The 22375-nt window shown below is 40.8% G+C and overlaps 1 protein-coding gene across 4 annotated transcripts in view; it reads right to left on the reverse strand.

Annotated features, from left to right (window-relative positions):
* Window positions 1-14806: 14806 nt before the first annotated feature.
* The window catches only part of slc25a25b (solute carrier family 25 member 25b), a 38686-nt gene continuing 31117 nt past the window's right edge, over window positions 14807-22375 (reverse strand). For all 4 annotated transcript variants that reach the window (XM_055660165.1, XM_055660166.1, XM_055660168.1 and 1 more), the window contains 5 exons: window positions 21436-21588; window positions 21109-21216; window positions 20848-21015; window positions 18947-19097; window positions 14807-18159 (listed from right to left, as the gene is read on the reverse strand). In XM_055660165.1, coding sequence (XP_055516140.1) covers window positions 17975-18159; window positions 18947-19097; window positions 20848-21015; window positions 21109-21216; window positions 21436-21588 — 765 coding nt within the window. In that variant the 3' untranslated portion in view covers window positions 14807-17974. The remainder of the gene's footprint in view (window positions 18160-18946; window positions 19098-20847; window positions 21016-21108; window positions 21217-21435; window positions 21589-22375) is intronic.

Genomic DNA, 22375 nt, shown 5'->3' on the forward strand with positions numbered 1-22375 from the left:
CATGTCGGCACAAACGATGTCCGAAAGAAGGGGATGAATATTCTGCAGTGTGACTTTAGAGAGGCCGGAAAAATGCTGAAAAGCAGGACCTCCAGGGTTGTTATCTCCAGTTTGCTTCCAGTTCCTCGTGCTGGCGAGAGCAGGAACAGGGAGATACGGGACCTGAACGTGTGGCTGAGGAACTGGTGCACGGGGCAGGGATTTAGATTCTGAGATCACTGGGATCTGTTTTGGGGTAAGGGGGAACTGTACAAAAGGGACGGATTCCATCTTAACAGGTGTGGGACCAGCATTCTGGCAGGCAGGTTTGCCACTGCTACACGGGTGGGGTGTCGAATGGGATAGTGAAGGATGGAGTTAAAGGGAAAGGGTTTCTTAAATGTGTGAGCGTAGAGACAGAGGGGTGTAAAATGAGGGTAGAAGCAATAGGTAGCAAGGTGAAAAGTAAGTGGCAGGCCGGCAAATCCAGGGCAAAAATCAAAAAGGGACACTTTTCAGCATAATAGTATAAGGAGTAAGTGTTGTAAAAACAAGCCTGAAGGCTTAGTGTCTCAATGCAAGGAGCATTCGTAATAAGGTGGATGTTGAATGTGCAGATAGCTATTAATGACTATGATATAGTTGGGATCACGGAGACATGGCTCCAGGGTGACCAAGGCTGGGAGCTGAACATCCAGGGGTATTCAATATTCAGGAGGGATAGACAGAAAGGGAAAGGAGGTGGGGTAGCGTTGCTGGTTAAAGAGCAGATTAACGCAATAGAAAGGAAGGACATTAGCTTTGAGGATGTGGATCGATATGGGTAGAGCTGCGAAACACTAAGGGGCAGAAAACGCTAGTGGGAGTTGTGTACAGGCCACCTAACAGTAGTAGTGGAGTTGGGGATGGCATCAAACAGGAAATTAGAAATGCATGCAACAAAGGTAAAACAGTTATAATGGGTGACCAATCTACATATAGATTGGGTGAACCAAATTGGCAAGGGTGCCGAGGAAGAGGATTTCTTGGAATGTATGCAGGATAGTTTTCTAAACCAACATGTAGAGGAACCAATGAGAGAGCAGGCTATTCTAGATTGGGTATTGAGTAATGAGGAAGGGTTAGTTAGCAGTCTTGTTGTGCCAAGATAGACTGGCGATTGATTCTTAATGGGTTGACGGTGGATATGCAATGGAAGGCATTTAAAGACTGCATGGATGAACTACAACAATTGTTCATCCCAGTTTGGCAAAAAAATAAATCAGGGAAGCTAGTGCATCCGTGGATAACAAGGGAAATCAGGGATAGTATCAAAACAAAAGATGAAGCGTACAAATTAGCCAGAAAAAGCAGCCTACCAGAGGACTGGGAGAAATTCAGAGACCAGCAGAGGAGGACAAAGGGCTTAATTAGGAAAGGGAAAATAGATTATGAAAGAAAACTGGCAGGGAACATAAAAACTGACTGCAAAAGCTTTTATAGATATGTGAAGAGAAAAAGATTAGTTAAAACAAATGTAGGTCCCTTGCAGTCAGAAACAGGTGAATTGATCATGGGGAACAAGGACATGGCAGACCAATTGAATAACTACTTTGGTTCTGTCTTCACTAAGGAAGACATAAATAATCTGCCGGAAATAGCAGGGGACCGGGGGTCAAATGAGATGGAGGAACTGAGTGAAATCCAGGTTAGCCGGGAAGTGGTGTTAGGTAAATTGAATGGATTAAAGGCCGATAAATCCCCAGGGTCAGATAGGCTGCATCCCAGAGTACTTAAGGAAGTAGCCCCAGAAATAGTGGATGCATTAGTGATAATTTTTCAAAACTCTTTAGATTCTGGAGTAGTTCCTGAGGATTGGAGGGTAGCTAATGTAACACCACTTTTTAAAAAGGGAGGGAGAGAGAAAACTGGGAATTACAGACCAGTTAGTCTAACGTCGGTAGTGGGGAAACTGCTAGAATCAGTTATTAAAGATGGGATAGCAGCACATTTGGAAAGTGGTAAAATCATTGGACAAAGTCAGCATGGATTTATGAAGGGTAAATCATGTCTGACGAATCTTATAGAATTTTTCGAGGATGTAACTAGTAGAGTGGATAAGGGAGAACCAGTGGATGTGTTATATCTGGACTTTCAGAAGGCTTTCGACAAGATCCCACATAAGAGATTAGTATACAAACTTATAGCACACGGCATTGGGGGTTCAGTATTGATGTGGATAGAGAACTGGCTGCAGACAGGAAGCAAAGAGTAGGAGTAAACGGGTCCTTTTCACAATGGCAGGCAGTGACTAGTGGGGTACCGCAAGGCTCAGTTCTGGGACCCCAGCTATTTACGATATATATTAATGATTTGGACGAGGGAATTGAATGCAACATCTCCAAGTTTGCGGATGACACGAAGCTGGGGGGCAGTGTTAGCTGTGAGGAGGATGCTAGGAGGCTGCAAGGTGACTTGGATAGGCTGGGTGAGTGGGCAAATGCATGGCAGATGCAGTATAATGTGGATAAATGTGAGGTTATCCACTTTGGTGGCAAAAACAGGAAAGTAGATTATTATCTGAATGGTGGCCGATTAGGAAAGGGGGAGATGCAACGAGACCTGGGTGTCATGGTACACCAGTCATTAAAAGTAGGCATGCAGGTGCAGCAGGCAGTGAAGAAGGCGAATGGTATGTTAGCATTCATAGCAAAAGGATTTGAGTATAGGAGCAGGGAGGTTCTACTGCAGTTGTACAGGATCTTGGTGAGACCACACCTGGAGTATTGCGTACAGTTTTGGTCTCCTAATCTGAGGAAAGACATTCTTGCCATAGAGGGAGTGCAGAGAAGGTTCACCAGACTGATTCCTGGGATGTCAGGACTTTCATATGAAGAAAAACTGGATAGACTCGGTTTGTACTCACTAGAATTTAGAAGATTGAGGGGGGATCTTATAGAAACTTACAAAATTCTTAAGGGGTTGGACAGGCTAGATGCAGGAAGATTGTTCCCGATGTTGGGGAAGTCCAGAACAAGGGGTCACAGTTTAAGGATAAGGGGGAAATTCTTTAGGACCGAGATGAGGAAACCTTTTTTCACACAGAGAGTGGTGAATCTCTGGAATTCTCTCCTGCAGAAGGTAGTTGAGGCCAGTTCATTGGCTATATTTAAGAGGGAGTTAGATGTGGCCCTTGTGGCCAAGGGGATCAGGGGGTATGGAGAGAAGGCAGGTACCGGATACTGAGTTGGATGATCAGCCATGATCACATTGAATGGCGGTGCAGGCTCGAAGGGCCAAATGGCCTATTCCTGCACCTATTTTCTATGTTTCTATCACACTTTGGACAAATTACTTGTTGACCTTTTGAGGTGAACTCTAAAGTTCTGTTGGAACAAAACTTAATTGAGCAAATTCAATACATTTCCTTTAAAAAAAAAATAACAGTGGTAAATAAGGAATTTGAGAAATGATCTGTAACAGCCAGAGTTTTATGGAAAGGACAAGTAAGCGATTTAAGCCAAGGGAAGTGGCTGAGGGAACATCATGCAGATCACCCTCTTGAATTGTGTTACACGAACACAGATGTTCTCCAGATCAAACCAGGCGTAATATTCAATTTGTTATTCTCATGTAAAAAGACTAAGACTAACCAGTAAATAGTGTCGCACAGTAGCTTCTGAGTAGAAATGAGCCCTTCAGCCCCATAGGGCCATGCTAGCTATATTTCCCATGTTTCCCATCTCCTGTCCTCCCTAATCAAACCCCATCAACAGTTTCTGTCACATCTTTCTCACGTTTGACTAGTTTCTCATTAAATGTACAGTACAATAGAACTTTATTTATCCCAGGAGGGAAATTGATCTGCTACAAGACTTATGAAACATGAAATTAAAGTAACGAGTGGAGAGTCCAGGATTGGGGATGTGCAAAGATTGGGGAGGGGGAGGGAAAGGGGAGTCAGTCCACCCCACGACAGAAGGGGGAGGAATTGTACAGTTTGATAGCCACAGGGAAAAAGGATCTCCTATGGCGTTTTGTGCTGCATCTTGGTGGAACCAGTCTGTTGCTGAAGGTGCTCCTCAGGTTGACCAGTGCGTCATGGAGAGGGCGAGCTGTACTGTTCAAGATGCTCCATAGTTTGAGGAGCATCCTCCCCTCCAAGACCATCTCCAATGAATCCATCTCCAGCCCCAAGGAGCCAGACTTCTAGATGAGCTTGTTAATTCTGTTGGTGTCCACGGCCTTTGCCTTGCTACCCCAGCACACAACAGCTGTCACTGGCCACCGCCGATTGATAGAACATCTGCATCAGCTCACAGCAGACATTGAAAGAGTGGAGCCTCCTCAGAAAGTAAAGACAGCGCTGTCCTTTCTTGTACAGGGCCTTAGCGTTCCTGGACAAGTCCAGTTTACTGTCCAGGTAAACTCCAAGGTACTTGTACTCCTTGGTAAACTGCACATCCACACCCTTGATGGAGACAGGGGTGCTCCTCTCCACCACTAACTCCTTAGTCTTCTCGGTGTTGAGCTGCAGATGATTCAGCCCACATCATTCAACAAAGTCGTTGACTACACCTCTGTATTCAGCTTCCCTCCCTCACTGATGCAGCCCACAATCGCAGAATCATCCAAAAACATCTGCAGGTGGCAGGAGTTCGAGTTGTATCTCAAGTCCGAGGTGTAGATAATAAACAGGAAGGGAGAGAGGACCTTCCCCCGTGGGGCCCTTGTGTTGCTCACTACCAAGTGTGTGACAAAATTCTGTAGCCTGTTCTGTAGCCAGTTCTGTGAAATGTATCTGTACCACTTTCTCTGGCAGTAAATTCCCCATGATCATGTGTCTCCAAGTAAAGTTTATTCATAAATTAGCTACTGGATTTATTAATAATCATTTTATATCCAAAGTTGTTGACATCAGATCTGCATAGAGTTTGGGTTATGGGTGGGGTGGAGAGAGGCAAGTTTGATAGGGAGGAGCTCACAACTAGAGATTATCATTCCTGATGGTTAGTTACCAAGATACACACAAGTGGCCTCACCAAGCCATCTTCACACATCCTTCCAGAGAGACAACCTTATGTTTACTGGCAGCTATCTAGATTTCGAGTGTTATTTTTTGGTGGGGCTATTTTGATGGACCAGTGGGAATAATAATACTAGACAGTTCCACCCCCATGCTACTCTTCGCCTCTGCCATCCAGTTTCTTAGAACAGGCAGCTATTGCTGAAGAAAGATAAGCTAGTAAGCAAATTTTTCACAGCCCTCTCAGGCAATCTTTGAAACCAGGCACCTCAAGTGTATCCAAGTCCATGACTTTTGGGCTTTTGGTGAAAACAGGGGGAATTTTTGTACCCCTGCAGAGAGAAATCATCCAATGCAATGGGGCGACAATAAATTAGTTGTAAAAATAAAAACTGAAGATGTCGGAAATCTGAAGTACAAACGGAAATTGCTGGAAAAGTTCTGCAGAAATGTCTTGGATGAAGGGTCTTCAATCCAAAACATTTGCTCTGTTTCTCTTCCCACAGAATCTGCTGAGCATTTCCTGTATTTTCTGCTTTTCTTAAAAATATTATTGGTTGTGGTCAACAAGCCATTGGTATTGATAGTACAAATTCAGGCTTTCAAGAGCACAAAGGTCTGAATAAGGGTCTCCCGTTCCTTCTCGCCAGAGATGCTGCCTGCTCCGTTGAGTTACTCCAGCATTTTGTGTCTAACTTCGGCACAAAGAATGATATCTGGAAATTCAACAGGCCTACTTCAGGAAAGGGAGGGAGATTGATTCTGTTGCTCTGTTTTTGACAAAAGAGAATGCAACTCCTCAACAAATGTCCAGAGAAGCAAGGAAAACACACTGACCTTTACACACCAATCTCCTCTTATACACAATAGTCAACATCTTGCTGATAAATATGGTCTAAATATTTAGCCTTTATCCAACCTTGGCTTTAAGACTATGGACAAATGTTGCACTCTCCCAGTTGTTATTCCACACACTGATTGTTGACACATTGCACAGGCGCCAAAAGACTTTTCTTATCATCTCCACTTTCTATCTGGTCTCGAACCACAGAATCCAAAATAAACAAACTGCTTCAACCACACAAGTAAAATAGCATTGTGCTAAATGTTAGTGAAATTTACAACATTTTGCACTTACATGCACCAATTCGTGAGTCTGATCCAATTGCTAACACGTATGTGAAGGCAGTAGTTTATCTGAACATGCAGGCACTGTTTTAAAACTTCCTCAGCTCACAATTGACAATCTCGGCCGTACCACGATGCTCCCTCATTTGACTGTATTTCTATATGGATAATTGAGAATACTCAACATACATTTTCAATTCAATATTATAATTAAACATAGATGGATCAGGCGGCTTCTGTGGAGAAAGCAGCAGAATTAATGTTTCAGATTTCTGACCATTTTATGTGCACACTTCATTAATACAAATTTCAGTGTTATAATTCAAATGATAAAGAAATATTTGCAATGCAGAGAAGTTCACAAGGACGAAGAATCACAGAAGCCACAAGATCTACAAGCTGTGAATAAACCTTCATATAAACAAAACAGGATGTTTATCTCCAGCTTGATTAGAACATATCTGTCAAAGAACAGATACAGAGGTCACTTTACAGTTCTGAAAAGAGACTCATCTGCAACTGAAATTAAGGCACTGTACGATATTCCACTTCATGTCTACACTTCACTTTTAATTACCATAGTCCAATTTGTGCTCCAGAAATGGAATACCATGCAACTTGCAGAACATTTCCCAACAGGAGATAAATTAGAAGCCTCCGTATCAAAGACTGGAGGAACTCAGCCGGCTGGTAGCATTTGGGGAGGGAATGGGTGGGTAACATTTTCGGTCAGGATCCTTGTTCATTCTGACATCGCCTGTCCATTCCCACCCCAGATGCTGCCAGATTTCTCCAGCCCTTTTTTTCTGATCAATATTCCACCATCTATAATTTCTTGTGTCTCCAAACATCCATATCAGCAGATGCTTACATTAGTAATCGTTCCAAAATAAATATATTACCTGACAGGCTGCAAGAGATAGATCCATTAGCAATAAAAGGAATGGCATATTCCAGCTAATTCACGTCACTTTCAATGGTGCTCTTTTATTTTGAGTTCTTTGCCACTGTTCAGGCTTCTTGTCATAGTCTCGAGTATGGTGAGGAATAGACACATGAATAATCTTGCTTGCAGTTGCATCACAGGCAAATAAACTCAGACAAACACACAAAAGCAAATTGTACAAAAGTTACACGTAAATTGCACAAGATTCTAAGAGAAAGTCTATGCAAATGAAAAGCAAGATTAATGCAAAAACATAATTAGAAAATACCAAAGTCTATAGTCGTGCAGGAGTCTTAGTGTTCCATTGCCAAATTCGTCTTGCATAATTAAAGATAAAAAGCTAAATGTTTCAAATAAGTAATAAAATAAACTGAACTTCATACAACCAACATAAAATGCATTGGTAGCAAGGGTTTGAAGGGCAAGGCAGGGGAAGAAAGCCACAATAACTGCAGTCCATGATGATAGATCATCTTTCGTTTTAAAGAGAAATAAACTAGTTTTATCTCCTGTCATTGAAATAGAAGATTCATTAATTTGTGACTACCCTAACATTTTATGAGCTTCACAAAGCAATGCTTTGGTAAAATTATACGGCGCGTATTCCACAGCACAATATTCTTGACTTTACAAAACAGACCAAGGGACAAGTTATTGAAAGAAACAGTGGAAATCTGCTCTGTGGGTCACAGCCATTTGGGAGAGAGAGGCAGCAGGCACATGGGAACAGCATGAACTCCAAGTAACGTACGAACATGAATTAGAACAGTCCAGCCCTTTGGCCAAATATGCCCGTGCCGAACATGATGCCTATCTCCTCTAAACTCATCTCATCTGCCTGCACATGATCCACATCCATTCATTCTCTGCATATCCATGTGCCTATCTAAAAGCCTCTTAAATGCCACTATTGTATCTGCCTCCACCACCATCTTGGCAGCATGTTCCAGGCACCCACTACGCTGTGTGAAAACATAAAAATGGCCTGCACATCTCCTTTCAACTTTCTCCCTCAGAACATAATGCTCTGCCCTCTAGTCTTTAATATTTATAATATATCGCTGTTTCTTCTTGTCGATTTAGTAGAGCGATTAATTCCTGGATATCCAACTATACCTTAGACCAGAAGATCATTAAGCAATAGGAATAGAATTAGGCCATTCGGCCCATCAAGTCTTCTCCACCATTCAATCTTGGCTGATCTATCTCTCCCTCCTAACCCATTCTCCTGCCTTCCCCACATAACCTCTGACACCCATACCAATCAAGAATCTATCCATCTCTGCCTTAAATATATCCACTGACTTTGCCTCAACAGCCTTCTCTGGGCTATCTGGTCTTCTTTCAAAATAGACCAGATAGCCCAATAACATAACAATATTTCTTAACCAGCAATGTATAAACATATTATCTGGTCACCAGATTATTGTTGTTCGATGCAGCTTTATATGCTGCATTTCATTGACTAAAAATAGGTGAAAAATTTCTAAATTATTCTGCTGGCTGTACAACACCTTAGGGGATTTAGAGATTGCAAAACAAAAGGTCTTAAAAATTAATCAATACTTTTTTTCTCTCAAGATCCTGTGGCCAAATAAACCATTTGCAATACCGCCAGAATCCACCAGAGGATGCAAGATGATCAGTTGTTCAGCCTTAATGATACAAGGAGTTTATTCCCACTTTCTCCCTTCCCCGCATAATCATTATCTTCTCTTAAAATAAGGAAATGTTGTGTATTTCGATTTAAAGCTTTTGATATGATTCCATTACAGAAGACAGGTCATATAACTACATAACCATATAACAATTACAGCACGGAAACAGGCCATCTCGGCCCTACAAGTCCGTGCCGAACAACTTTTTTTCCCTTAGTCCCACCTGCCTGCGCTCATACCATAACCCTCCATTCCCTTCTCATCCATATGCCTATCCAATTTATTTTTAAATGATACCAACGAACCTGCCTCCACCACTTCCACTGGAAGCTCATTCCACACCGCTACCACTCTCTGAGTAAAGAAAATTTAGGTCAAGAAGGTTAGAACACATAAATTGGGGGTAATACATCAACATAGATTTTGAACTGATTATTGGGCAGAAAGCAAAGAGAGAAAATAAGGATTTTTCCCAGATTGGCATATAAAAGGAAGCAAAAGGGTAGAAGCTTAGAACCCAGATGTTTATATGCTATATCAACAATTAGGGCAAATGTTATTCTTCCCCCTCCCCTCTTTCTCCACCAATAGTTAGTTAACCAATTCCATGTATCAACAATATATACCTCTTGGGGCCCACACCATCTCTAGCCAACAACTGGATGATCAGGAACCTCCTATGTTCTGCTTTATTTCCCCTTGTTTCCAGTCTCTCCCCCCTCCACCCCCCCCCCCCTCCCCCAGCCACCATAATCAGTCTGAAGAAGGGTCCTGACCAAAACCTCACATCCATTTTCTCCAGAGATGCTGCCTGATTCGCTATGTTATTCCAGCAATTTGTGCCTATCTTTGTCATTTTTCTAAATTTACTGAAATATTAAATGTGGGTTGGTAAGTTGTGAGCAGTATTCAAGGGGATATGGACAAGCTGAGTGAGTAGGCAAAACATAACAGGCATCATGTAATGTGAAAAAAGATATCCACTTTGGTGACCAAAACTGAAAAAGGGGATAATATTTTTCAAATTATAACAGATATGGTAATGTTGATGTTCAAAGAGATCTTGGTGTCTATGTACACAAGTCTATGAAAGCCAACATGCAGGTGTGCTAAGCTATTGAAAAAGCCAATGACCATCAGATTTGTCAGCCTCGAGTTGCAGATTTCCCAAGTAAATTTCCTTTGGTTTTCATTTCCTCACTCCCTTCCTCTCACCACCCCCACACCACTACTATTCCAGGTTCCTTGGTAAAAATGGTTAATAGGCGTCAAACAGAAAACACGTCAGTGCTTGAAGTCATACCTTGCATAATTATTAAGATACTTTTAGCATCTGCTGCCTTTAGGATAGATACAAATACCCTCTGGATCGAAGGCAGGTGATCTTATTGTGAAAGGATTTTAGACAGAGTAGCTACTGAGTCTCTTGGCCTAGTTGGGCGAGGGGGAACAATTAAAACCAAGAGGAGATTTCAAAATGAGGCTAGCAAATCAGGACACAGATGGGGACATCACACGCTGCAGCACTCGTGAGTAAGGCAAGACATTGCCTTTACCACCTCAGGCAACTGAGGAAAGCCAGAGTGTCTCTGAGGATCCTACAGTGCTTCTGCTCAGTGGCTGTGGAAAGCATCTTGCCCGGAAATATCATGATTTGGTTTGGGAACTTCTCTGCCCAGGACAAGAAGGCCCTGCAGAGAGTAGTGCGTTCGGCCGAATGCACTATGGGAACTTCACTCCACCCCTGCAACGGACTGTTCCAGCTGCTACGGTCAGGCAAACGCCTCCGTTGCCATACTGTGAGAATGGAGAGGTTGAGGAGTTTCTACCCAGAGGCCATTAGGACTGTAAACGCCTACCTCACCAGGGACTAACTTTACTGTACCATTCTACTGGTTTTTTTTTTTAATTGCTGTTTTTTTTCCTTTTTCCTTCCTCCCACAATATGTAATATGTAGAAGAATATGTGATTCTGTTCCATTCCATTTGTAGTTTGTTTGTTTTTTACACAAAGTCCACGAGCATTGCCACTTTTCATTTCACCGCACATCTCGTATGTGTATGTGACGAATAAACTCGACTTGACTTGGGAGAAATTCTTGCATCCAGAGGTTACTGAATCTTAGGAATACTCAACTCAGGAAGACCATGAAAGTTCAGTTACAGACTATGTTCAAAACAAAAATCTACATTAAAAAAAAAATGTCAAGGAAACTAAAGGATGCAGATTTAATACAGGAAAATGATTAAAAAAGATTAAGCACAACTTCATTCAATGGTGAAGCACACAAAAGGTGCCAAATAAACACTTACTACTCATTTCTTATCCTTCTCATTCAAGAGCCAAATATTCCATACCATTATTTCAAAGAACAGCTTGTATCCTGCCAATATTTAAACAGTCAATACCACAAAAACTTTATCCGGTTATTAGAACATGGTTCTTTGTGCAAGCTCTTCAATGCATTTCCTACATTATCACCCTGACTGCGCTTAAACAACTGATGAACATTCACTGACCACTACTTCATGCTGCACAGATGCAGCCCAACCAATATTGTTCAGGTTTTATTTCAAGTACCTAGTTTGCCTCAAAGTAGTTGAGGATCCTGAAGATTGACACAAAGTGCTGGAGTAGCTCAGCAGGTGATGCAGCATCTTTGGATAGGCGACGTTTCAGGTTAGGGTTCGTCTTCAGTCTGAAGAAGAACCCTAGACTCAAGACGGGAGAGGGGGAAACTGGAAGGGAAAAGAAGCAGGATAGAGTAAAGCTGACAAGCAGATGTCCTTGGGCAACAAAGTTCCCCAATAGGTAGGTTGATGGGCCAATGTTATAGAATCAGGTGTGACACCAAGGATACATATTTGCGAACTGAGAAGCTAGTGCTAGTTAGTGGATTTTTACCGGGGGTAGTGGAGTGAGGAGAAGAAACAAGTGCAAGTTCTGCCAGGGTTCAGGGAGAGTGGGGAAGAAATAAAGAGGGAGGGAGGGGGAGAAAGAGTGAGAGAATAGGGAGGGTGAAGTGAGGCATTTGTAGAAGTCGAGCAAAATTGGAGGATTCAATATTAGGTTACTTGGACAACCACCTCCTTTCGCCCTCCCCCTGAAAGTCAGTTAACTAACTTCACAGTTCGCATCTATATATCCCTCGGGCTATATCTAGCCTTTGTCCAATAATCTGCCCAAGGCTATCTGTTGCCGGTCTTGATCTGTCCTGCCTCTTCCCACTACAATCTGAAGAAGGGTCCCAACCTGAAACATCACCTGTTCAAGAAGGAACTGCAGATGCTGGAAAATCGAAGGTATACAAAAATGCTGGAGAAACTCAGCGGGTGCAGCAGCATCTATGGAGCGAAGGAAATAGGCAAGGTTTCGGGTCGAAACCCTTCTTCAGTCTGAAACATCACCTATCCAGAGATGCTGCCTCACCCAGTTACTCCAGCATGTGATGTCTATCTTTGGTATAAAACAGCATCTGCAGCTCCTTTTTTTCACGTCAGAGTATCCTGAAATGTCTTTAATTCAGACGCATTACTTTCCAAAAAGCTTTCAGCCATTGGAGCTTACTTTCATCGTTTGTACATGTCCATTATAGATTATTTGGGATTGCTTTTCCTAGGTATGTTGCAAAACCTACCTTAAGCGTCGCTGCAGATCTGTCCAAGCCCGTGTGCGTGATTTTGGCGCCGTTGAGAGGGGAGGGAAGGGTTTAAAACGCGATTTTCCCTAGGCTATTCAGATCCCTAGGAGATTCTTTCGCTGGAGCTATTTATAAATTTAAATGGTTAATTTAATTGTTATAGTAGGTTAAATATTATCCCCTAAACCCGCGACCCCCGACAACAGGACGGATCTCATACAGGGGACAACGGAAGGTAGGTTGTTTATTTTTACATTAAAAAGGGCTTCTTAAGATCCCTTTATACAAAGTTTAATGTTGTGAGTAGCTAATTTGGGGCCCCATTAAATCCTGCAGTATTTTTCTGGGCATATGGGGTACAAATCTACTGCAATGGGAACGTTCTAAACCAGCGCGTTCCACAGAGTTCCACAGGATCCCACTCGAAAGCCGATTTAAATGGCCATTAATTTACAGCAATTGAACACTAAATTCCTTCCATTTGGCCTATAAATTAATGTAAATGAGATTTAAAAATCATGTTTTATTGTGAATTATTTGTGAATGTTATTTGGACACTTAGGCTATTTAAAAATGTTAATCTTTTCTTAAGAAATGGATAGATGTTTAGATCTAGTAATTGAAGTTCGGAATTAGCTACAATTGCGTAACTAACTAATTATATGCTTTAATTTCAGGTCATCCAAGTAAGATTGTTTCATATGCGTTTCAGAATGCTTCAATCTATAATGCTAATTTCCGAGTATGAAAATGGCCATAACTTTTTTAATACTGAAGATATGAAAGTGAATTGGATGTCAAATTAAACTTATTTTTGTGCTTTATCTGATGGAATAAATTGCAGACTTGATTTTTAAAATCTCAAAATTTTGTAACATTGCTACTTATCCATTCCTTGACACTTCCAAAATTTAGACGTGATCTAAATGGGCCCATTTTTTGTTTAAAGTCTACTTTTACAATTAGGATTCAGACTCAGATTAATGCAACATAATGTTGTAGCATGAAAAAAACTAAACACATACTAGCATTGCATGGATATCATATGAATAAAAAGATGGACAGCAATGACAGACTTGCATTTTGTAATCTTTGATACCCTTCAGGATGTCCTTGATTGTTTTCCTGCAAATGTTCTCGATAAGCAGATGGTTGGACAAAGGCCAGAGATGAAAAGACAAAGAGTGAGGATAAGGATAGAACAGGTGCAAATAGTGGAGCCAGACGAAGGAATATACGTGGAAGGGGAGAACATTGGAAAATGATCACCAATGCGTCCACGATTTCTAGAGCCACCTCCTTGAGTACCCTGGGATGCAGACCATCAAGCCCAGGGAATTATCAGCCCTCAGTCCCACCAGTCTACTCAATACTATTTCTTGCCTAATGCAAATTTCTTTCAGTTCCTCTGTCTCCCTAAATCCTGTCCTCTAGTACATCTGGGAGATTGGTTCCGTCTTCACTAAGGAAGACACAAACAAAGTACCTGTTCAACTCTTCTGCCATTTCCTTGTTCCCCATATTAATTTCATCCGTTTCTGCCTTCAAAGGAACCACATTTGTCTTTACTAATCCTTTTTTCTTAACATACCTAAAGATGCTTTTACGATCCTTCTTTATATTCTTGGCCAGCTTACCCTCGTATTGCCCTTTGTTACCTTCTGTTGTCCTTTGAAATTTTCCCCAATCCTCTGGCTTCCCACTACTCTTTGCTATGTTATACACCTTTTCTGTTAGTTTTATTCCATCCCTAACTTCCCTTGTCAGCCACGGTTGCCTCTTACTCCTTTTTCTTCCTTACTCCCTTTCTTCCTCTTTGGAATGAAATGATGTTTTTGTGCCTTCCACCAGTGTTGAATGCTGTGGTGGATGTTTGTGTTACATTTTTTTTTTATTGTGGTTGTGTGTTCTTTATTATTGTATCGCTGCTGACAACCCAAAATTCCACCAGCCTGGCTGTGTGGTCATTAAAATACAATACAATACAATCCTGCATCTTCCGGATTATGCCCAAATATTCCTGCCATTGCTGTTCCACTGTCATTCTTGCTAGTCAGGAACTTAAACTACTGACTCAAGAGTGCTAATCATTGGTTACAAGCTGCTTCCTTTATGGTTTTACATGTGCATATCAGCTCCAACAACCCATACCACTAAACCATTCTTCAACTCTGAGATCGAGGTCAGGTTTGTAAGTCATTCTGCGTCGGTAACAACACATCCTCACTCCATATGTTAATGCGCCACTGTCAATGAGTGAATCCAGCTGCTTATTTTCTCCCCTCCCCCATCCACCCAACCCTTCCTTGTCTCGGGTCACAAGTGCCATAGGCAATTTTGCAGTCATTACATGTCAGGGATAAAACTAGAAATATTCTTGTAAAGCTCTGGATTTGACCACACATGATAGCAAACTGATGTACACAGTACAGAGAATGAGACAAAACAGTTTATTCACATAGAAATAAACTTTATTAGTAGATTTTTTATTTGAACATAAATCCATTGGGTTAAAACTAATTTTTGCTCTGCAACACAACAGGAACACCAAATACAGAACCTTGGTTGCATTGGTTCTGCTCAACTTGCATTCATAATTTAAGATACGAATAACAGGCTGCTTGGGCAAATCAGCAACTTGGGTTCTATTGTGAAGTTCTAAAATGACTTTAATTCAGATATGAAGTATGATGGAGCTGAACAGCAGCATTATGTGACACTTGTATCTGTTCTCTAGAGACACTGTCCCAAAAGGAGGGGACTTACAGCAAAGCTCCGAAACAGGGTCAGCATATACACATCAGGATCTGTGGAGGCACTTTAATGCCAGTAAGGCTTTGAAAACAGACCAAAAGTCACAGTTTACAGGTCGGGGCAGAACTCTCGTATTCTCAATCTACCTCCATTGATCTGTTTTTATTAATATAATATTTGTACAATAAAAAAAACTGTACTCACATGATCAACAAATTCACAGAGTGAAAATAAGCCTTCAATGTGAAACACCCTATGGTCCCAGCAAAACACCATTGTATTAACTCCAACAACATGCTTGAGAAGGAACTCAACCATGTGCAACAATAAACCACTTCACTCCCACACTTCATGTCACCTGTCCATACTTACCCCCATAAAAATATTAACAGTGCAGATTCCAAATTTGTGTCCAATTAGAAAGATTGCCTCACAGGTTCCCACATAAAATCCATAACCCGAATGCAAGACATCACAAGAAATAAGCAAGGTTTTCATACAAATCAATGGAATGAACATCCTGCTCATCCCACAGAGCACTGCATTTAATGCCCCTGTAAACATTTGTGCAAATATCTAGATCAGAAACTTGAACAAGGCAGAGCACAATGTATGCTCTAAATCCATTGACTAAATTTAGTGATTACACAGTTACAAATAAAGCTACTCGTTTTTCACAAATCTTCAAAATAAATAGATAAATTAGGAGCAGAGGAAAATCCCTTATAACTCAGCTTGCAGCACGTGACAGCCAAATGTGGTACAGGAGTAAGACTGATTGTAATTGCAAACTAATGACAACCTGCAAAAGGTTGTATAACCAGCTGGAGCAAGTTAGAGTTCTGAGCTCACAAAAATGGAAACTGGCTTTTTAAAAATAAATCAGCAATAAACTTTTCAAATTGCTGTAATGTTGTTGCTTAAACAAAAGGTTACCGTTTGAGCCAGAGATCTTTGCTGTAGCTGAATCACACTACATGATGTAGCACGTTCAAATACACAAGGATCAGATCAGGGCCCCAGGTGACCTGCTAAAACCTGCATTTTAGACTGATAATTTATCTGGTCCCAAAGTACTACAGATCCACATGACCATGATAATTGTAAACCAAAGTTATAGGCTCTATGCCTGTACTGCAAGTTTGCAATATCCTTCATGACTTTCCCATTGTCCCTCTTCTCTTTAAAATAGCCTTTACTAGTCAAAGCTTACTGTAGTTGATTGGTCCTACACATATACAACACAAGAATTTCATGCTCTCTTTTGAAGGTTTTAAACTCTGAGGTTTGTGTATTGCAGGCAAGCATAGCCCATGGAAACATACAGCATGGGCTTTCTACTATACACCAAATATACATAATTGTTTCCTTTACATGCTTTGCACAAGCTAGAAATGCTTGATGGCTTGGGAGTTTCTTCATAAATATTCAGAATATTAACATGTCTTCATTTTAAATCATTGTAATGACTTAAAATTGAATGGCTCATCTTTGTGAAAACGCTTCAGATTAGAATTTAGCGCTTTGTAATGTATGACTTTTCAACAATTTAATACACCTTTAAAGGTGTATAGCAGAATTCTGCTATGCTGGCAAGAATTGTGTATTGTAGGGGTAAGCTGGACTGTGTAGCACATTCGGATTTATCCCTTCCATTCCTTTTTCTAATCATCCAAAGAGGAAAATACAAAAAATCTAAACATTGAAATAAAGGTTAAGCATTAACAATACATCAAAAAGGGGCTGGAAGAATCTTAAAATCCACACAAAATGAACAGCTAATTTACAGGTTGTGCAAATATCAGCAACACACAATCTGTCCTCATTTAGATCACATTTATTAATAAATATCTGCTTAACCTCAATGTGTACAAAAATAAATAATTTACCCCTTACCAAATGTATGATCATTAAAGCTTTTTTTTAATATATAAGTTGCAGCGAATTAGCTGCAAAGCGGAAGGAAATTTCAAACACCAACAGTCATCTCTGGGTTGAAACCTCTGCATGGTAAATGACAAGATTCATGTACAGGCCTAACATTTCAGTGGAAGATCTAAAAGATAAGCCTCCACTATGACAAATTATGAGCCTTATGAAAACTTGTAAACAATAAATAATATAAATATCCAGTTTACACCAGCACTATATGATAAAAACCAGGCTATAACAAAATTAATTAAACTGGTCAAGAAACTGAGGAAATCCACAAGTTTGACAAAAGAACAATTGTTTTAGTTTAAAGAACCACGCAAACAAAAATCCTTCTGAGCTTTCCAGTTGTAACATTACACCAAATCAGAAGCAAAGGCCATGCTACATCTGATGACTGTGGGAATTCCATCTCTACTGATCCAAATACATTTAGCAAAAAGTCTGATCTGGTTTCTCAAGTCCATCACCACAGGCTTTAAACATGATAAATAATTATATTAATGTATGAATACTTGAAAGTATTCCTATGATGTTCCTTTGTATGTTATCCAAGTCAGAATAGCAGATATGGTCTGCAAGCATACACCCTCTATTACTAACAATAGCAATTTGTAGCAGGGTTTCTGCAAACATTTGATGCAATTATCAAGGTGGTCCAATGACTTGTGAACATGTCACAGTACTACAAATGAGCCAAAGTGACGCCAACTCTGTACAAAGAATCTCCAAGAGGGATTCAGGTAGCATTTTACAGCTGATAAAAATAAAATGCTAATCAGAAAATAAATATTGGGGAATAGTCCTTTTCAGCCTCTTCCCTAGTACGCTGTTATTTCACTAGTGTTTTATGACATTCACAGAATGAGATGGTAAATCCCAGGATGATCACCCAAGATCAAATGACTTCAAGCATGTTTTCCAAGTCTCATCATCGCGATGTGACTCCGAGTGTCATTTTCAAGTTTTCATACACCACATAGCTAATGCTCACAGCAGGAATAACTTTCATGAAATTTGGAGCTAAGCCTCTGTATAGTCCAAATGCTCCTTCTGTGCTCAGAATGTGTCTGAATAGTCCAAGCATTGTGTGTTGAGTTGCTCCTTCAGTGGTAGCTTTAAAAATAAAATGAAAATATTAATATATTTGTGATTTACTCATTTAAAAATCAGTTAAAAAAAAAATCATAAACTAGAGTTCAGAGTGCAACCATAGACCAAAGTTGCTAGTACCATGAAAAGTATCCTCCAATCCTATTAACACATCACCAGATAGAAAGTCCTAATATTTTGTTTTAATCAAAAAGACCTTTGATGGGTATCTCATCCAATTATGCATTTAGTAAGTATTTTGCTTTTGGCAGTATTAAACAACAGAACAAGCAGGATTGAAGGGCAGACTATGATGCAAGCTGAAAATGACGTGAGCTGGTAGAATAGCTTTAGAGATCCACAATCAGACTCTGGTTCCCTGCGAACACTTGCTAACAACAAAGAGATCAAGGTATTGCTTACTTTCTGTACTTCCCAGTGCAAAGCCAGGATCAAGATTTAGTAATCATCTCCCCACGATTTTAAACAAAACAACTTATTCTTCAACCCCTCACGTATACAAGCCTGCTGTAAACTTGAAAATTATACACCATTTGATAAAAAAACATTTCATGCACTGCAGTAATTTATCATGATTTATAATACCATAATAATTATTTCCTACAAACATACTAAAAGCCTCTTGGGCTACAGATTTAGCAAATGCTGCCGTAATCTGGTTTGCTATGTGCAGAGTTCTATGCATGTTAGTGAAAAGTGCTTGTGCAGTCACATGGAACCCATCAATAGATCAGTAACTTGAACGGAAAAATATCCCCATAGCCTCAATTTGCCACTTTAGCCAAATTACCTTGAGCCTGCATTCGTGTCCTGACAAGTGCCAAAGGGTAACTGGCTAACTGCCCACATGTGCTTGAAACAGTGCCGCAAGCCAAGAGAACGAAGACCCCAGGATCAGCACTGTCAGTGGCACAGCGCTGCAGCCATGAATTCTTCAATGTCTAAAAACAAACAAAATATGATTAACCTAATTAGTTCACGGTTCTACAACGCAAGCATTCGCGTGTAACAAACAAATGAAAATGTAGCAATGGAACTGTTTTGCAGTCAGGTATGGTTATAATGTTAACTAGACCAAGTGCAGACCCGTTGGGTCTGCTCCCCCAATGGTGTGATCCCCCAACCCAATATTCCACCATGCACCCGTCTCCTCCAACGGAACTGAACCCGTTCCCAAATGTAAGATTCCAGCACTCCCCTGCCTCCCTCAGCAGTGGATTTAAAACAAATTCCAATTGCACCTCCCCTGCCTGCTGCTGCAGTTCCAATTGCAATACCAATTGGCCCTCCCCCTCCTGTTGAAGCACTTGCTGTGATATCCCATTGAGGTGAAAAGTTCAGAGTGTTCCTGTCTTGCAACTTTGTTTTGAAGTGTGTTGGAAGCTGATAGGAAGGAGCAGCCATCCATGTAAATGGATCCATTCCGATTGGACATCTGCGAGTATTGGGCATTGGAACGAATCATAGAAACATAGAAATTAGGTGCAGGAGTAGGCCATTCGGCCCTTCGAGCCTGCACCGCCATTCAATATGATCATGGCTGATCATCCAACTCAGTATCCCGTACCTGCCTTCTCTCCATACCCCCTGATCCCCTTAGCCACAAGGGCCACATCTAACTCCCTCTTAAATATAGCCAATGAACTGGCCTCAACTACCCTCTGTGGCAGAGAGTTCCAGAGATTCACCACTCTCTGTGTGAAAAAAGTTCTTCTCATCTCGGTTTTACAGGATTTCCCCCTTATCCTTAAGCTGTGACCCCTTGTCCTGGACTTCCCTAACATCGGGAACAATCTTCCTGCATCTAGCCTGTCCAACCCCTTAAGAATTTTGTAAGTTTCTATAAGAACCCCTCTCAATCTCCTAAATTCTAGAGAGTATAAACCAAGTCTATCCAGTCTTTCTTCATAAGACAGTCCTGACATCGCAGGAATCAGTCTGGTGAACCGTCTCTGCACCCCCTCTATGGCAATAATGTCCTTCCTCAGATTTGGAGACCAAAACTGTACGCAATACTCCAGGTGTGGCCTCACCAAGACCCTGTACAACTGCAGTAGAACCTCCCTGCTCCTATACTCAAATCCTTTTGCAATGAAAACTAACATACCATTCGCTTTCTTTACTGCCTGCTGCACCTGCATGCCTACCTTCAATGACTGGTGTACCATGACACCCAGGTCTCGCTGATTCTCCCCCTTTCCCAATCGGCCACCATTTAGATAATAGTCTGTTTTCCCGTTTTTGCCACCAAAATGGATAACCTCACATTTATCCACATTATACTGCATCTGCCAAACATTTGCCCACTCACCCAGCCTATCCAAGTCACCTTGCAGTCTCCTAGCATCCTCCTCACAGCTAACACTGCCCCCCAGCTTAGTGTCATCCGCAAACTTGGAGATATTGCCTTCAATTCCCTCATCCAGATCATTAATATATATTGTAAATAGCTGGGGTCCCAGCACTGAGCCTTGCGGTACCCCACTAGTCACTGCCTGCCATTGTGAAAAGGACCCGTTTACTCCTACTCTTTGTTTCCTGTTTGCCAGCCAGTTCTCTATCCACATCAATACTGAACCCCCAATGCCTTGTGCTTTAATCAAAAGGCAGAAAGGCAGCCGGATGCCAGGCGGCAGCCACACAGTTTTAATATATAATAGATAGATAAATATGACAAGTTGGAAAACTCACCTCATATATAGCCAAGTCTATTCCAGCATAAGGGATGATGCCCAACATGTTAGGAACATAGCCTTTGTAGAATGCAGTAATTCCCTCCTTCTTAAAAATATGCTTTGCACAGTGAAGCATTCCTGAATATTGTCCAGTTTTACGCAATGCCAGTCTTGTCTTTAATACCTGATGGAAGTAGTACACAAAATAGGTTATTTTTTTACAATAAGAAGATGCAAATTAACAAGCATCTTATAATTTTGAATTAAATCCCTTTACCTCCATTGGATAGATTGTGCTCTGAGCAATTACTCCTGCTAGAGATCCTGCAATCAATCTCTCCTGAATTCCCAAAGTTTGTTGGTTACTGCCAATTATTCTCTTTATCTGAAACATTCACAAAGGACAATATAAATATCAGGCATATAATACTTACTCAGATTTCCTTATTAACTTCAGGGATACAAATCTTTATAGTCTAATGCAAATGTGAGCATGTTTATATTTACTAATATACATAGTGTTAGAATAAGTCAGTAATTGTATTGATATTTTCATTTTTATTTCAAATGTTTTGAATACGTCCTTATATTTCAGCCATCTCACCTGTTCATATGCCATAAACTTGAGAGCAGACTCAGGAGCGATTTTAATTGCATTGATTCCATTTCCTCGCCACAGAGACCGGAATCCTCCTTCTTTAATCATGCGGCGAAATCCTCCCGCAATGCCCATTTGGTTGGATTTGGATGCGTGAACCTGTTAAGTATGAGAGATTCAATTTCAGTTTTGCTATACATTATCACGACTTGTACACGTTGCATATGCATAATAACTAATGAAATACAAGAGTGTGGGAGGGAGGGGTTTTATTTTGTCCCAACTGGTTATTACCGGAATGTTAAAAGAATTTTTAAAAATAATGCTCTCCCAAATCAGGGGATTATCCTGTAACTATGCCAAGGATTCACTATGCCTTTCTTGCCTAGGTTAATAATAGACCATTAAAACATTCTCGTTTAGTCCCAAGCATCAGCATAAAACTAAAAAAAGTTATTTTGTGCAGAAGTTCTATTCTAAATTCCGAAAATCAGACTTTGAGGAAGAAACCAGATAAATAACTGAGCTGAATACCAATAAACGTATTTATTTATTGATTTATTTATTTTATTTTTTTAATAAACTGCTGATGCAGAAATTCTGAAACCAAGGAAATGCTGGGAAAACTCAGTAGGTCCTTTGTTTCTTGGCTTAGGGACACAGACATTCTTTCAAGTGAAGCAGGTATTTCCATGCACTTCTTCGAATCTAGCGTACTGCATTTGGTAATCAATAATGCGACTTCCTCTACCCTGGAGAAGCGAAGTGCAGATTGGGCAATTGCTGGCCTGTGCTCGGTCTGCAGGATTGACCCCAGGCTTCCAGTTGCCTGCCATTTTAAGTCCGTCTGATCCCACTATTCCACTTCCAATCTGATCTCTCTGTATGTGGCCTCTGGCACTATTACAGTGAGACCAAGATCACATTTGAGGACCAATACTTCACT

The sequence above is a fragment of the Leucoraja erinacea genome, chromosome 31, assembly GCF_028641065.1.
Source record: "Leucoraja erinacea ecotype New England chromosome 31, Leri_hhj_1, whole genome shotgun sequence".
Classification (NCBI taxonomy): Eukaryota; Metazoa; Chordata; class Chondrichthyes; order Rajiformes; family Rajidae; genus Leucoraja; species Leucoraja erinaceus.